Source organism: Plectropomus leopardus, chromosome 2 (assembly GCF_026936395.1).
Source record: "Plectropomus leopardus strain MGB_pleo_1.0 chromosome 2, ASM2693639v1, whole genome shotgun sequence".
Classification (NCBI taxonomy): Eukaryota; Metazoa; Chordata; class Actinopteri; order Perciformes; family Serranidae; genus Plectropomus; species Plectropomus leopardus.
In genome coordinates this window covers 10098695-10117224 of record NC_142177.1, presented here as the reverse complement: position 1 = coordinate 10117224, position 18530 = coordinate 10098695, and the positions used below count along the sequence as shown (strand labels likewise).

Sequence of the window (18530 nt, the reverse complement as noted above, 5' to 3'; positions counted from 1 at the left end):
ATTGGCAATAAAGTAGTAGATTAAGAAAATATATATATTTTTAAAAGCCAGGGAAACAGTTCCAAAGACCTATAGTTATAATTATTTAAATTATGTTTTTAATTATTTTTACAGAATTCTTTTAACTTTTACAGCCTCCCCAGGTCATTCCCTTTTGTTTTTCTTCTTTAGTTTCCTGTTTTTTGTTTATTTTATTACTATATTTTATTACTAATTTTAAGGCAATCTTCCTGTACTTTTTTTTTTTTTTTTTTTACTATTTTCTCACTAGTTTTTGGTTTATTTCTTCTTAAGTAGCTCATTATTGCCTTCCTGCCATGTTTTTGAAAGAATTGGAGGCATTTTTTCCAGATTTCAAATTGCTAAAGCCCATAATCGTCTATTCTAACCCAACAAAGCTGCGAGAGTAGTCTGGAAACGACACAGAGTGATACCTCTTCCCTCCTCTGCCTGTCTCTGCCTCGTTTCCTCGCCGTCTTATCGCCGAGCCCAGGCTGTCATTAGCATAAAATGTGTGTCAGTAGGGCAGCGTGAGCTCACATGCCATGCGCACATGCTGTCGAGCTTTAACCAGCATTCCAATGTCGAACGAGTCCAATGTGCCGTCTCCACGCGCGGCTCTCGGCCAATGAAAAAGTGAGAACGAGTAAAAAGAGTGGGGGCACGAGGACAGGGAGGGGAGGGGGTGAAATGTTTTCAGAGAGCGTGACAGGGAGGGAGAGAGAGAGAGAGAGATCCCTGATACTCATCGACAAACAAAAGAGGAGGAAAAAAAAAACCGGTCACATTTCTCAGGCACCTGAAAACGTGCTGGTTATTTTAAGACTCGTGTTGCTTATTGATGAGTGAGGAGTGTTTAAACTACTTCCACTCCGGTCATGTTTTGATAGTGACTGTACATGGCAAGCAGCTGAACGCGACGGGACCTCTGTAACATAGAGAAGCCCTTTTACAGTTGATATTTTACCACAGGCTGGCATCATAAGGTGTGCAGACGGAGAGCCGAGCAGCGCGTCTCGGAGATTATTTTGGATCAACTAGAGATAATATTCTCTTCATTTCCTTTTTTTAAAAAAGATAATATATATTCGACTTTTTCTTCGCTTCCCGGGTATTCTTAACACCCCAGATGCCCTGCGCACACCGCTGCTGCTCTAAGCTTTTGGATACTCTCTTAATGCCTTGGCGGTTCTTGACTATTTCACCTGTATCAACCAAACTCCTCGGTAGCAAGCAAAGGCAGTCAGACCAGAAGTAGACGCCCAGAATAAAACAGCGAAGGAACAAGCGAACAACATCGATCATCCAGGAAACATGGAAAACAGTCCCGGTGGTAAGTGAGCTTCAGGATGTAGTAATTTGTGTGTTTTTGCCTGAAACCACTGGAAACATTATTGCGCTGCCAACCTGCAGTCATTTAAAAGAAGCCGGCAGTGGTGCATGATGGGAGCATATTGTATTTCTCTACATCAAATAAACGTATTGGTTCATTCAAAGTACAAGTTTATCAGCAATATCTGTAATTTAGCAATATAATTTAGATTGCACGAGCCAATGTCTGCATAAAATTGCTAATTATAGTGCCGGCAGAGTGTAAAATGCAATGTCTTTTATTATAATTATTATTATTTTCTACTGCGTGTCACTTTAAAACGGTGTCTAATGCACTCAATAGTTTATTTCACCCTGAGGTGTACTTTGTTATTCATGCAGAGCTTACGCTGCCGTGTTTTAAAAATAATTGTGCTGCTTTTGGGAGACGTTTCAGTCACATGCTCGGGAATTACAGGCTCTACAGGATGAATATGCGGGCTTTAAACTGTAACTCAGATGTGTATCACAGGGCACGCTGCCAGGTGCTTGTGTGCTGCAGACTTGAGAGGGTTTTGAGTGAGTGAGCTGCGCACAGAGAGAGGGAAGTCCTTCCTCTCAATCTCTGCGGCGGACTTCCGATTCTCTGCATGTAAACAAACTCACGTGAAGTGCGACCCAGAACGCCCCCTGACCGAGCACGTTTTCTGCCCACGGCAGCATCATGTCACTCATCTAAACACTGCTGGCTTTAGTTCTGCTGTTATTGATGAATCACATATTGACTCTGCCTGCGCGTGGGTGTCAGTGTAGACTGAGTTTCCTAAGTTACGCATTGATGGGAAGTTGTAGGGAGCGAGCCGTTACTTCGTTGCAGTGTGTGATTCATTTAACTTGGCCGCTGGTCATGTCTTTGGCTGAAGCGCAATTTTTTTCATAACAAATGTGAGTGGACTATGTCAAAGAGCAGGCACGCCTATTGAGTCAAAACAAGTGAGCGGTGCCAAATGTTCCGATCATGTACTGGACGCTGGAAAAAAACAGCTCTCTGAGTGAACATCCAGTCCGGCCAGGACTTGAATCATGATCTAAATGCGGCGGTGACGAAAACAAGCGAAGCAGTTGATAAACAGTTTTAAACTATGCTATTTATTTTAATTATCTGGGTTTTTAACAGATAAAAAAAAAATATAATTGGCGTGACAGGCTGGGGAATATTTATGTTTTTATTAATTTGCTACAGCACTCAATACAGATACTGACTGAACATCAGTAAAATAATTACTTTTTTTAATGTCTATAGGTGGACACAGAGTTAAAATGGAAAGTGGCAGGATATCATTGAGCGCGAGATATATCATAAGGCACACTGACGTCATCACTTAAACCATCACATAATTCCCATTATCCTCCCATATCATATTAATGGTAACCAGACCATAGACTTAAACGTCCTTGAATAGCGGGTGACCATTATAACCGTCACATCTATTCATCCGTTCTTTGCCCCAGTGCACCCTGGGTAGGAACCAGTCGTGATAAAGCTGCGAATCATGCGCCTGATTTTTTTAATACGCAGCCACCCCGCCTCGAGCTGACAGCACGTGGATACAGCTTCAGAGTCCACGTGCAGCGCTTGATTCTCAAGCACCCCGCCCCTCGCGGTCGTTCCTCTCCACCGCGCGCGCTCTGCTCGCGCTCAGCCTGCACGGGGATTCCTCTGTTATTCGCTGAGAGCTTGGTCAGTGGGTCAGAGGGGTTTAGCAGCCTTTTCTCCCCTCCTGGTTACTGTAACTGGCTGCAAATGTTCATTAGTGATTATAATGGGCCATATTAAACGTGAAATTGCTGTTTTGGTGTCTGAAAGACACATTAACCTACATTTGGCTGCTCTCAAACTGAGGTTTTGGGTGACATGGCTAACTGGTTTGTGCCAGTTCCTGGGGTGGTATAATTGCAACACTGACAGTTGTAACTCTGGCATTAAGCAATTATGTTTTATTGCGCAATGATGTTTTAGTATAGTTGCAGGACTGACACATCCTCCTTAAAATTAAGAACCTTTGCATCTATCCCTTGGAAAGTAGCAGAGGACTGCTATTCTGTCAAAATTAAAGGAATTTAAATCATTTATTGAGCAGAAAAGCCACAAATTGGTGCGTGAACTCAAAAACTTGTGGTGGAGGACGCCCAACCCTTCCATTTTATGTGTGTCCCCCAATGTTTAAACCAAACCTACGCCCTTGCTTGTGGATTTAAAGATTTGTTTTGGAGACTGCTAGCAGTAACATAAGCAGTCAAGTGGATCATCAAAAAAAGCCTCAATCAATATGAACCCAGTTTTAGTGTATTGCACGACATTGGCAAAAGAAGTCAACCATAGTCTCTCTATTTGGCCTCACTGGTTGCAGTTTAAACTGTATAATTACTATGAAGAATGTGAGTGTATTAGTAGCTGAATAGTTCGAATGTAGTTTGTGTCCACAAACAGATGATGAGTGTTATGTCATGCTATGACCATCCCTGATGTAACCTTCAATTTTCAGAGAGCTGACCTCGGGTCCTAAAAGTATGACTGTGGCCTGATCATAATGGTCTTTAATGTTATCCCAAGAGTGTTTTTTTTTCTTCATTATGCCAGAAATTAAATGGCCAGTATCTTAAAAAAAGATTTCAACACGTGGAAAGAGATGAATGCGTCACAGGTGTCCTTCATGCTACTGGGAGCAATGGGCTTAAGGTTGAGCTCTGATGCAAGTCTCGTAACCAGATCCTTCTGGCTGACAGCTTGACAGCCGACCACACAATGAGCTGCTTCACAAACTTGATTCAGGTGTCATAGTACTTCTATCCGAGGGCTGAGTACAACCTGTGTCCTCAGGTTTTATTATATATGCAGTGGTGGAAGAAGTATTCAGATCTTTATTTAAGTAAAAGTAGTAATACTACCCTGTGAAAATACTGTTACAAGTATCAGTCGAAAATGGTACTTGAGTAAAAAGTATAATCAGGGAAATGTACTTAAAGTATGAAAAAGTAGAAGTATCCAATGCAGACAAATCTTAAAAAAAACAAAACAAAACAAATTATTTAAAAAAAAATAAATAAAAAAAAACTCCCCCCAAAAATCAAAATAAAAAAAAATTAAAAAAAATTAAAAATTCACAATAAAAAAACACCCAGAAATAACCTAAGATAAGAAGATGGCTAAACATATTTTTAAAAAAAAACCCATCAAAATAATAAAAACAACAAATTTTATAAACTCTTCTTGTATTTTTTAATGCAAAAATCATAATTTATAAAGTTACTAAAGCTGTCAGATAAATGTAGTGAAGTGTACCTTAAATCCATACTCAAGTAGAGTGCTTGAGTAAATGTACTTACTTTCCACATTTGTGTATATGCAGGCCATGGATGAACCCACAATGCTTACATATAAAACTCTTGACAGAAGTTCAGACTGGAACAACATACAATGGAGTCGTTTATGCGCGTCTGTATAGCGTTGGAGGATAATTGGAGGGTTGTGTGATATAAAGCTCTCTGTTGCCACCAGAGAAGCATCCTTCAGAAATAGACTCATGACATGAGGCCAGCTGTTTCACGTGGAGCGGGGCTTACTGCCCATGCACAGTTGCAAATGTTCACATGAAAGAGGGCAAGTTAGTCGGAAGCTAAGAGGGGGCGTCTCCCCTCCAGACATGATATGTGCACGCTGTGTATACAGTCAGCCCGCCATGCATGCATGCATGCATGCCCAGGAGGTGGGAATACACGAGAGTGGAAGTTCATTGAGGTAAAAAAAAGGGAGGGGACTGTTTGTTTATTCTGTACTTCTTATGGCTCCTTGTATCCACAGGTCACATGTTGTAACCTGTGCCTGAGTACAGCGGAGATGATATTCCCAGAGCTCACTCTGGCACCCAGTCAAACCAGATTCCAGGAAATAGTTACGAGGAGTGGAAATATGGAATGTTTTTTACGGCGGAGGGGCGGGGGCGGTTATTGTGAATGTAGACAGTGGGTGTGGAGCTCGTGTGACAGTGCAGTGTGACCCTGTCCTCTGGCAGGTGGTACACATGAGCTTTGTGGTTCCTCGCACACAGGAAACAGCACGCGCACATGTTACATCTGTGTGCGAGGTGAAGTCTGTCTGATATTGGAGCTGCCACCACCACACAAGGCCCAGAGTACCTTGCATTCAGCGTCGACACGTGTGAGCGACGGAATTAAGGAGGCACTTAGAGCCAAACAGAAATGCAGCACGTGTTTTCTCAAGGAGAGAAGGCACAAGAGATGAGGGAGGCTTTTTCTCCCATGATTCAGAGTCCTTGAGTGGAAATGTGCACAGAACGACAGTCAAACCACCAGCATCGAGATAACCCTGCCACTACAGTTAGTTTCAAAAACACATATCAGCTGACATCTCACAAAAGCTGCTTCAAAGCTGACGCTGAGTGAAGATGTCTGTCTGTCTGAAACCCATGACCATCATGATACGAATGGTTGTGGAGCGTGCCATTTTTATGCTAAGGTATTTAGACTCTTGACACAGTGATCTAATTGCAAATAAAAAGGAGGGCAAACTGAACTGAATCTGAAAACCACTAAGGGATTGCAGAAATATATAGATAACATGAAGTTTTGCAAATGTAGAGATCCCCACTATTTTTAGTGTTATCACCATTTTACTTGAAATTAAAATACTCAATAGCTGTTAAATGCTGGTGAAAAATAATGCACAGCAGCAATGTGAGCACTCCTGTGGAATGCAGTGACTTAAGGTGCCCGGCTTGCCTCCCTCTTCATCTCCAGTCACAGCATTAAAAGCCCTCTCTCTTCCAAACGTGATCTGCCCTAGCACTTGTTATTGTGCTGCTGCTGTTGTCTACACGGGACTGCGCAAAGAGCCTTGTGAGCCGGGCGGGAACTGTGTCAAGAGTCCATGTGAGCTCCCGGTCAGGTGGCTGGCGGATAGATGGGTCTGCATGCCCGCAGCCAGAGCGGGGAGGGAGGAGGAGGTGGAAGGGGAGGAGGAGAGAGGAGAAGGGAGGGGACGTGAGGAGGGAGAGACTCGCTGCTGAAAAGCAAGCAGGCAGGCGGGGAGGGAGCTGGCTGGCTCAGGCTGCACGTGAGGGGCAGGCTTTCATCTTGCAGGGAAGAACACTGTCTGCAAAACAAGGGGGGCGGATGGCTGTTGCGTTGAGGGGTAATAGGGCATTTCCGACCTGATGTGACAGACCTAGACAAAGGCCTGTCTGTGACGCTCATTGTGAACACGTTGTGTCTCACTGTCATGTTACGATGAGCATTTTATGGCATATTCAACATTGATTTTCTAATAGATTTTTGCTAGAATATGATACATTCTGAGCTATTGTGTCACAGAAATGTGTCAAAAACATATCCGAGCATAACATTTAGCCATAATACCACTGCAAAATAACCCGTGTGTGTCGCTTCAGCCCACAGACATGGTGTTTATCTTTCACCCGGTCATTGTGTGTTTAGCATTATTTATTCATGTAACACACCCCAATGAGCTTCCAAGATGCCAGAGTATCACTAATACATAAAAGCAACACCACCTCGGCTTCACGCAGCCTTTATTGTGTTTCATTATCTACTAGATTGGGATCCGAAAGACTCGACACAGATATCCAGGTCAGAGTTGTTGTTGCTCTCACTCTGGCTTTTTTTTTTCTTTTTTTCTAAATTATTCATCAGATCAAATTTCTGTTGTCCCAACATGATCAGGGTTTTGTGTTTGTGAGCGTCTGCCAAATAAGCTCTCTGGATCAAAGTAGAGCATTGCTCAACACACCCACTCACATTGTGCATGTGAACACGACCCAGATGAAGATCAGCGAACTGACTCTGTGGCTGTCTCTGTTCCTCCAGGTGGTGTTATCCTGTACGCCGGCTCGTCCGGCAGTGCCAGCCCGAGTCCTGGAAGCCCTTCAAGTGGATACCAGACCCAGTCGCCCTCCTCCCACTCGCAGCCCTCATCCCCAGAGGGTGTCTCCTTTCAGGAGATTGGGCCCCTGAAGCAGAGAGGGGAACGGAGGAGAAGGACTCCTTCCCCGAAATTGGTCTTCCAGTTTCCAGAAGTAAACAATGCTCCCGTCGCCCAGATAACCACGGTATCATCGGCGACCTACAGCCATCCCACTGTGGCCAAAAGACCTTGTGGTTTCACTGGCACGTTCACCAGTAAGTCCCCACACACGTCCTGTTGTCCTCAACCTGCCTGCACTTGATTATTGTCCTCCTGTCTCTGATAATGGATGTTTTTGTCTCTCACAGAGACTGGAGGTATGGTGCTTCTGTGTAAGGTGTGCGGAGACATTGCGTCCGGGTTCCATTATGGCGTGCACGCCTGCGAAGGCTGCAAGGTCAGTCCAAACAAAGACTGTTATGTCATATCTTTCTATTCCTGAGGTGTCACACACAGACATGTTGCCACAAAAAGACGCTCACTTAAAGCCTTTCTTCTTCTTCTTGTAACCTTCTCCAGGGTTTCTTCAGACGCAGCATTCAGCAGAACATCCACTACAAGATGTGTGTGAAGAATGAGAACTGTCTCATCATGCGCATGAACAGAAACCGGTGCCAGCACTGCCGCTTCAAGAAGTGTCTTTCCGTGGGCATGTCCAGAGATGGTGAGAGACAAGTGTTCTTAATGAAGATATACAGGCTTATGGCAACTAAAATCGTTTTTGTTTAGCTGTTGTAGAGGAGAGGTTTAATGTGCAGGGTCACACGGAGGATCAGGTGTTCTTATTGCTTTTGACAAAAAGATCATTCGCCAGGAGAACATCACAGAATTTCATTTTCCCTTCCTCTCGTTTCTCTCTCTATTCCCGTCCTTTTGTCTTACGCTCCCTCCAGTCATCCTCTCCTCTCGCCCTGCTGTCTGATTTATGGCGAGAGGAGCCGAGAGTCCCAGTAGTCATCAGTCATGGAGAAACTGTGACAAATGCGATTTATTTTAGGAAATTGGGGCACAAAGTTGTTGATTACCCTGCGAGTCCGTCCACCCAGATGTACACTCTCGCCTATTTCTGGTTGTCAGCACTGACATAAACAAACATGTCGTTTGAGACATTATGTTATTCTGTCTTGTTAATCATGAAAACGCACAGTGTTTGACTTGAAATTAGAATAATATCACTGGAGTTCATCCGCTCCACGGCATCATTTCACCGCAGGACTCCGGTCTCTCAGGATACGGCTAAACTAGGTGATAATAAATCACTTCTTTTTCTGGAGCAAACATTTTTAGCTGACCCAAAAAAGCCAAAATGCAGGAGTGAAAAATCACCTGCTTCTGATCACAACGGGGAGACTGCGTGATGAATAAAAGCATTTTACGTGTTTTCATTTTCTGAGCACGAACACAAATTAGATAAAAATCACATATTGTTGTTGATTTTAGTCCAGTGATAATGTCACACACCTTCTGAGTCTTTTTATATTCCACGTCTTTGACTCGACAACGTAACTGCTCACAAACAGTTTTTTTATAGTCCAATTTCAACCCTTTGTCTCGTCACCTCCTACCTGCCCAACTTGTCTTTTTGACCTTCCCACTTCTAACTCACTGTCATTTCACTAATGACATAGTGTTTAGTGCTGTTGACCCAGTGACCTACTTTCACAGAGAAGAGAGAGCGATTGCTCAACTGGAAGGCAGAGAGAGAGAGCGAGAGACTGAGGGTGGTGGTGTAGCATACAGCGTGCTATAAATAGGAACGTCAGTGGAGGTGCAGATTTGAAGAAGGGGGGAAGGGAGGATTGTAAAGGCTGAAGAGGAGGATGAGGGAGTCGGATGAGATGAAGGCTTAAGTGCGTATTGTGGTGAAACAGATGTGAGGGACGCAGAATAGCTGGAGACTGTAGAGAGGTTTTAGGATTAGTAATCCTCATAGAAATGACAGCTTGAGTGTCAAATGTAGAATGAAGTAAACAATGTTTTTTTTAATCTATCTATCTAGATATCTATAGAGACAATTATAGATATAGACATAGGGCATTTCTATAGATAAAGGCACATATATATATATACATATATATATATATATATATATATATATATATATATATATATATATATATATATATATATATATATATATATATATATATATATATATATATATATATATATATATATATATATATGAATTTGGACATCAGGATTAGGACGTGTATATATAGGTATAGATAAAGGTTGTATATAGAGATTGTGTTTCAGTTTAAGTGTTGCCAGTAAGGAGCTGGCAGTGATATCGGTGCTTGATGTCAGGACATGCTAACAGAGGACGCTTCTCTTCTGTTCTCCTCAGCTGTGCGTTTTGGGCGTATTCCCAAACGGGAGAAGCAGAGACTCTTGGACGAGATGCAGAGCTACATGAACAGTCTCAACGAATCAGCTTCCATGGAGATGGAGGTGTCGCCTCCTCCTGATGCCCCCTGCAGTCCGCAGAACCAGACGAGTGAAGGAGCGGGCTCCATATCACAGTGTTACCGCAGCAACGTAACAAACAGAGACGAGAAACCACTCAAGATGGCTGCCGGGAACAGCAACATCGGCACTTCTCCCTCCTTCCAGAACAACTCGGCGCAGGAACCTTCCCTGTCGCACTCAGCAACCCAGACTCACCACACGGCTAACGGGGAGCAGCCGAGCTACCACGACCCCTCAAACTGCCCCGTTTCCTCCACCAACAATGAAAACTCCACCATCACTGACAACGCTAAGTACACCTTCCCCTCCAATCAGAACCAGTGCCCCGTCACTGGCCGCCTCTCGTCACAGTCCTACCCAGCCAATCAGAACAGTTACCCAGCCGGTAATTCCCAGAACCAAGGTCCCTGCCCCTGGAAGCTAAACGGAGGAGCCAAAGTGCTGGTGAGCCTTTTTTTCTTTCCTCTTTATTGAGTATGTGAATATCTGTCATGTAACCACAATAAAATGTCCCTAACACGTCCTCTCCTGTCTCTCCTGCAGGCATGTCCACTCAATTCATGTCCCGTGGCTCCAGCCAGTCGCTCCAGTCAGGAGGTATGGGAGTCTTTCTCCCAGTGCTTCACCCCGGCCGTTAAAGAAGTAGTGGAGTTCGCAAAGAGCATCCCTGGCTTCCAGTCTCTCAGTCAGCACGATCAGGTCATGCTGCTCAAGTCCGGAACTTTCCAGGTACATCCGGCTCGGTGTTACCATGCAGGATTAGGGCCATGTCAGAGGAAAAGAAAAGTTAGATTTCAAGAATAAAGTCAGAATATTATGAGAAAACAGTCGTAATATAATCAGAACGAAGTTGAAATTTTATTCAAATAAACTCGTAATGTTATGAGAATAAAGATCTATTCTCAAAGTCTCAAAAAAAAAGAGCATTTTTTTTCCTCAGTGACGCCCTAAAACTTTGTCATAACTTTTGGGTGGGACTTTTTGCCTTTGGGGTCTTTTCTGATGCTGACGTCGTCTGTTTCTGTCCTCAGGTTCTGATGGTGAGATTCTGCTCGCTGTTTGACCCCAAGGAGAGGACGGTGACCTTTCTCAACGGGCAGACATACTCGCTGGCATCACTAAGGGCTCTTGGCATGGGCTCCTTACTGGACGCCATGTTTGAATTCAGCGAGAAGCTCGGATCTTTGGGTCTGGAGCCGGACGAGATGGCTCTCTTCATGGCTGTTGTGCTGGTTTCTGCTGGTAAATATGGGCATACAGGGTTAGGGGAACAAAGATTAACTCCTTATTTGGGGTGTTATCATCCGCTGGCACAACATTTCTCTTGGGTCTAACCTCGATTTCTCCTCCCTTTCTCCAGATCGCTCTGGTATAGTGGAGGTTGGAGCAGTGGAGCAACTGCAGGAGAACCTAATAAGAGCCCTGCGCTCCCTCATCACCAGTCGGCGTCCGGATGATAGCACCCTCTTCCCAAAGCTGCTGCTACGTCTGCCGGACCTGCGTACCCTGAACAACCACCACTCTGACAAGCTCTTAGCCTTCCGCATTGATCCTTGAGTTTGCAGAGCTCAAACTTCCTGAGGTGTCTGCTTTGGGGAGCCTCCCTGCTCCCCGTGCAAGCCTGGCTTGCTGCGTACAGTTCACCGGCCTCTGCGTGATGGACAGTTGTTGTGGGAGCTGTGCCAAGTCTGGTTCACGAGAGACCGAACTTTGGGGAAAAAAATATCAGTGAAGGATGTCGGCACAGCAGGAGGTGGAGGCTCCTGAACTCAAACTGATTCCTCCTCCAGCTCCAGGGTCGCTTCAAAAAAACATTAAAACATAGACCGTGTTCTTCCTCGCGTTCTTCGAGTCAACATCAAACCACCTAGTCATCACCCTCTCCCTCTGGGAGTTTGTGCTGGAGACCAAAAAGAAGAAAGGACCTGTTGTTCCTCACTAGACTTTGTCCTCCTGCCCCGGCCCGCAAAGCTAACTAGAGGGAAGCACATACAGTCGCCCAGAGGGAAAGGAACATGTACAAACATTCAGCAACCATGATTTCTTTACTGTACATTCATATGTAAAGGGCACCTTCCATACATTAAGAAAGACCTCTTAAATCAATATATAACATAGCAATAGAAATGTCTAATACACAGTTGGGAGGACGGTTTGCGTGTGCCGTTGATACTACATAAGCTATTTTCACAACATGTCACCATGTGGGAAATCTTTATAAAAATAATCACCCATTTGTGATTGAGAAATGTATAACATTTTTAAGAAATGAAAGTAAATTGCATTGTATTTGTATGCGGTAATCAGGGAGAAATTATTGGTCATTTTAGACCGCGTCTGATGGGATATATGTTACGGTGTATTTTCTGTACATTTTGTATATAACCTTTATTCTTGGTCCTCATTAGTTTGCAGATTCTTGGATATGTAAATGAAGTTAGTATTGAATTATTGTATGACATCACACATATAGATTGCTCTAAAGAGAAAGCAGCATTTGAACCTGAGTTTAAACTTTTTATTTGAAGATATATATATAATTGAAATAAATGTATTGTCGACTGACTGCATCACCTTGTGAATATTTTGTAAATGTTTTATGGTGACACCATAGAGAACCATTATTAAATAATGTTAAACAAAATATTTCCTTGTGCTCATCTTTTTTCACTTTCCTCCTTAATGTGATGCCACCGTCAGTATTATAGAGGCATACCAGGGAGTTGTAGCCTAGCAACAGAGGCAATCAGCCAATCATGCTCCAGGTCTGAGAGCCATTAGGGGCTTCATTACTAACAAGAAACACCACTTGACTTTGGAGTGTGTGTGTGTGATAGCAAGTAAATGTAATTTTATAAAGAGAGTTCAATGCATACAAGGCAATGCCACAAACATAAGGAGCAGAGATCGTGAGACAGAGACAGTCAACTCGATTCTGTTTGGTGATGAATGCAAATACGGCTCTCAAAAGACAATTTTACTGAGACACGTGAGTATGCAAATACTCATGGTGCCAGACAGCACAAGCAGAAGACGTCATCACTGCCATCACTAACAGTCTACTGGAAGGCCTGGGAAAAATTTATGAGTATAAATGTTTGGGAACACTTACTATAAACAGTAACTCTGGCCTCCAAAAGTCTCCATAATGTGCCTCGTTATCGTTTGTTTTCAGCTGGGCTGACATGGACAGATAGTGCCTGTACATGATTGTGATTTATACCTTAAAGGGATAGTTTAGGTTTTTTAGGGTGGGGTTGTATGAGGTACTTATCCATAGACAGTGTATTACATACAGTAGATGTCAGTCGGCACATCCCCAGTTTAGAGAAGCAGGCTGGAGTCCGACATGGAAGCTGAGCAATGTACTGCTGCGGATGGGGACAGCAGCAAAATATATTCTAGCCACCTAAAAAAGCCCCACCTGACAAAATCAATATCAGTTTAAGTGATTACTATATTAAGAGTATGTTCACTGCTTTACCTTTCTGTCAGACAGCCCATGCCTATAGAGAAGCCATTAACAGCTTCTGTTCTCCATCTATGCTCTCATAAAAACCCAGAAGACTCCACTGACAAAAACAGTAATTTTAGCTCGCTGAACACAGGAGCTGCTGGTCTACAGCTGCCTCCACTCAGTTAGTTTGTGTTATTGTGTGACTTGGACTTTTAGAGGCAGTGGTAAACCAACAGCTCCTGTGTTCAGCGAGCTAAAAAAATGTTTTTGTCAGTGGAGTCCGATATTGAAAAGAGTGACAAATGGCTTCATTTTCAGTTGTAAAACATAGGCTGACATTAAGGTAAAACAGTGAAAGTACTCAGTGTAGCAAATACTTAAACTGATATTGGTTGTTTTGGATGGGATTGTTTTTTTTTTTTTTTGGCCTTAGCCACCTAAAAAAACATTTAAATGAGAACAGCCCTACTAAAATGAAAAAGTCTTGCTTTCAGATAAAAAAAAAAATCTGCGTTCAAATAATAACATTGTGAGAATGATCCTTGTGTACAAGGATCCATAGAAACAACCCAAAAGTTGTAGTATGCATGCCAGGCCAGTAGTTGGCGGAGTAAGTTTGTAATGACACTCCATAGAAGAACACCACACAACTGCACATAAAGATGTATTTCTACAGCGCAGTGAGTATAAACTAACAAGAAGACAATGGGGAACGCATGAACCAGAACTGACAGCGTCAGTAGAGTCAGCATCACAAACACAGCTTGGCACTCCACCATTGTTTTTATTGTTGTCCTCCTACTTGTGCATGGCTGTTTCTCTGAAACATTATGTTCATCCATAAAGTGTGACCATGCACCATTTTCACAGGAACCATACTTTGCTAGTTTACATGTAGACAGAAGAAAATTAAGAAAATAAGTTTTTACACTCTTCAAAAGTTTGCACTTTCAGGCCCCCAAAATGCTGTTGTCATGTGAATGAAAGGCCAAACCGCAACAAAAATTTCCTGCAAAAACCGTTGCCCCTAGAGTATGTGTTGTTGCTGACTTCTTCACAGCAGTACATTACTTAGCTTCCATGTTGGACTCCAGTCTGCTTCTCCAAACTGGGGTCATGGTGACTTATGTCTACTGTATGTAATACAGTAACTATGGACAAGCACCTCATACAAACCCATTTAAAAAAAACCTGAACTGTCCCTTTAAATTACTGCTAAATATAGGCTATGGCCTTTCTGTACACAGCCAACAGTGATTCATTCTGAGATTAATATTCTCTCTGAGGTTATTTAATTAGAACATGTGACTCCTCACATGGATATCAGCAGACATATCTGCTAGTATATTCATTTTAATTCAGCAGCTGTATAAAAGGAATGAATCACCTCCACATCAGGTGATTCTCTGGCAGTAAAACTGTCTTGAAACAACAGCACATACAGTATCTCTAATTTGGTGCCAAGAGATGAAAAATGAGCATTGGCTAAAAGCTGCCCTTTGCCCTCCGTTTTTGTGAACACTGCCAAACCTTTATTCTCAAAGCTGCACCAGAAGAAGAAGAAAAAAAGTCTGTGCTGGCGTTGTGACACAACCCATGTTCCAGTCATTTCCATGGACCATGTTGAGGTCTTCACATGCCACCTGCTGGACAGACAGCTAACAGCAGGAGCACGTTTGGGTTGTGACATTAGTTTATGATTAGAGACAGCAGGGACCAGAGTTAGTCCTGAAAACAAATGTCCATTTTGTCAGAATCAACAACACCACCTATTTTCACAGCATCGACAAATGTCATGACATGTGTGTTTGTGTGTGTATCATGAAGCAACAAAGAGTCAGCATCTCCGAGGTGTATCAAAGTGCATCTCAAGGAACATAGACCAGAATCAGCATATCTAAGCTCCAAAGTTCATTGCAGAAAAAAATCTCACATGGTCTATTTAGTAGCTTATGTGGAGCTTTTGATCCTGTCAAATGATCTTCATCAGCAGATAGACTTTGTCCCTTAATTATGAAATTGTAGACCTTGTTCCACCACCAGAGGTAATGGAGAGACAACGCAGGCATTTACTACCTTCTACATGTCTGATACAGGTTCCTTCTTGCAGCAAACACCAACCAGTATATTTAAGTCTGCTGGTGCCATCTAGTGGCAAAAGAAAGACAGAGGCGTTTCATTTAACATGTTTTAACATTAAAGCCCTTTAGATTTCACCTTTAACACCTATCCAAGGCTTATCCAAAGTAAATTAACTGCAGCTCTTGTTTCACTTTTTAGTACATGTACATGTGTGGTCTTATTAAAAAGATAAATATCCAAAGGTTCTTTTCCCAAACATTTCACTGCAACAATTATTGTAAGTGCTTCTATCATTGATTTATATCAGCTTAAATACACTGAAACAAAATGTTTTTTCATGTTTGCCTAAATATTTTCTTTAAAAATTATACTGCCAAAGAGTAGAACTGGGAGGTATTATCTGGAAAAAATTACAAAACAACCCTAACCTGCGTGATTTCTAAGTTTTTTTCCTGGTGCTTTTCAAAAAAAAGAGAGTAAAACAATGTACTGAATGTGTGAATATGAGGGGAAAACTAATCAACAAAAACATAGATTTCTATTTAGGAGCATAATATCTATAAAATATAAAACCTCCGTTGATAAGAAAGACTACATTTTTCCCTTAAAACCACCTAGGACCTTTTTAAATAATTTTTGTACATGTATTACGGTCTGAGGTGCAAATAAAGGGTTAAGATCTGGGTGGCAATTTACTACAAGACCCATGAGCCTTAGCTGAAGTCAGCCAACTTCTGCTCTTCAGCTCAGGCCGTGACTGGCTATAGGTCACATGGTAACCTCATTTGAAGATGCTATTGGCTGAGTGAGTGATGCACTGACACGTCATGACCAGCTCTCCAACATGGCAGCAAGGTGTACAGTGTCCCAGGGATGATGCTTTTCTGTAGACCAACTTGGAAGCTAGTTGGTTCAATTGTCAAAAAGTCTAATGGGATTTTTCCTTTGGATTTTGGATCAGTACAGAAAATAAGCTCTGAGGTAAACAAACACTCATGATACTAAAACATTTTGTTCAGCAAGGTAATTTTTACAACACCACTTTCAGTTTTTTGAAGCTTAAAAAAGCAAACATTAAACTACAACAAACTACCCTATGGTAGCGCTGTCACTGCTACGAGGCTGTGAAGTCCTTTTGACACAGTTCAGCGTGATGACGCTCTGTAGTGTCATTTAGCCACTTGTTAGCAAATGCCTTTTTTAGGACATAAAAGCTTCAGAGTTGGCGAGTGGAGTATTTACTGAGGTATTTTATGTCAGAACAAAATGTGAAAGTCTCTTAAGCTGGTGTAAACCATCAACCATAGACTGCAGCCTATATAAAGATGGACAACATGGCAGCTCTCCCAAAGTGTAGCTTTCAGTCTGGATCGCCCCCTAGTGTCTGACTGCACTATGGGTCATAAAGCCCGCCCTTCCATGTTATTGAATAGGACATAGGTCAAACTAAAAACTCAAAGTATACGCCCAAATTTTTTTTTCTCAGAAGATGGTTTCTGACACTGAAGGAAATTCTCGTCACGTTGATGTTTGTTCAGGTGTTTGTTTATATGATAAGTTCGGTTTTAATGAGTTATTCAAGTCTACAAAAAGGTGATTTTAGTTAATAGTTACATAACTTCTAACATTTCTAACAGAGTAACTTGTTATCTGTAACCTATTACATTTCAAAAGTAACCTTCCCAACACTGGTAGGATAAAAATCCTATTTCCTGCTAAATATTAAAATATGTTAATATCAGAATCAGAATCAGAATCCGATTTTATTGCAAAGTACATTTACATATACAAGGAATTTGACTTAAAAAACTGGCAAAACAATCAACATAAAGGAAGAATAAAATGTTGAATTCCAATAGTGTAAGATATAAGATAAAGATATAGAAGCAATTTAAAAATATAAATGAAAGAATAGTATATAAAGAACACAAAATGCATGTACAAAAGGTGCAATGAAGGGATTGTGCAGTTCAGTTGTCAACTGTATGTGTGTGTGTGTGTGTGTGTGTGTGTGTGTGTGTGTGTGTTTGTATGTGTGTGTGTGTCTGTGTATGTTTATGTACATGTTTGTACATACATAACAGTCAGACAGTAGTGAAAATAGTGGGGAATACATATAAAATGATTAATGAGACAAGTTGCTTAATATACATGAGGTAGGTGGGTATGACTATATACTGCATATACAGTGTATACAGTGTGCTTGGGTTATGTTCAAATACTCACATGTTTATGGTGTGGATTTTAACCATTGAAATATTTAATTTACTTGTAAGGTGGGTGCTCTGTGTTCACTACGTCACCGCAGCAGACGTTTCATATTAATTTCCACTATGGTTTAGGGTTAGTTCTGGTTAAGAAGGCAGCACAATCCACATAACAGTTTTCACTCACTCGGTGAAAGAGGAAACTAGAAAATCTGATCTATTCTCTTATTGTGTCTTTACTATGATCTATACTGAGACAAAAGTTATTGTGAAATACAGTATCACATTTCTCCAGAGCATTAAAAAAATCAATTTCAGTAAATATAGGTCAGAGTTGACTGCCTGATGGTAAATCTCATTATTACTGTTTTTAAGTTATGCGTTTACTCTATAATGTTCTTAACTGCAATCTCATTAGTCTAATGTACCTGTTACAAAAGCTGTCTCTTACACAAAAACATGATGTCATGCAGTCTGCTCGCAAGATCACTGTTGTGTTGCTAAAAATAAAATAGAAAAACAAACAAAAAGTCATCTAATAAGTCATATATCAGAAGTTGATAATGATATATAACAGTGTTGTCGGTCAATATGCTGGTGTGTAAACAAATTAAGATGCGTTTTTATATTATACAATATGAATATGCAGATTAACATCCCTCCTATCTGTCTGTACGCAACATTTTACCCCCCAAAGTAGAGCAAAATAGTTACGTAATGCATCTGCCATTCAGATATGCAAGTCCTTTGAGTCTTTCTGGTGAGCACTCGGATGATTATCTGTCCTGGAACACTGTTGAGAAGGGCTGTGAGAGATATAAAACACACCCCTGTTTAGCAACAGCAGTGGTACTGTCTGGCTTCATCTCAGTGTTATGAGACTACCTGGACGTTTCTGGACTGACCTCATTATTCTGAGAATAGGGGTGGCGTGGGATCAGGGTTAGAGAGAGATTAACCACATGGAGGCATATAAAGCTTCAGTGTAATCCGCACGCTG

General features: G+C 41.8%; 1 protein-coding gene across 1 annotated transcript; it reads left to right on the top strand.

Moving 5' to 3' along the window:
- The first annotated feature begins 702 nt into the window (after window positions 1–702).
- Window positions 703–12422, top strand: LOC121953082 (nuclear receptor subfamily 1 group D member 1-like). The gene is made up of 8 exons (XM_042500029.2): window positions 703–1333; window positions 7216–7527; window positions 7621–7709; window positions 7832–7976; window positions 9663–10228; window positions 10328–10513; window positions 10816–11026; window positions 11145–12422. Exons 1-8 carry the CDS (start codon window positions 1315–1317, stop codon window positions 11339–11341), a joined length of 1725 nt encoding a protein of 574 aa, XP_042355963.1. The 5' UTR covers window positions 703–1314; the 3' UTR covers window positions 11342–12422.
- Window positions 12423–18530: the final 6108 nt, after the last annotated feature.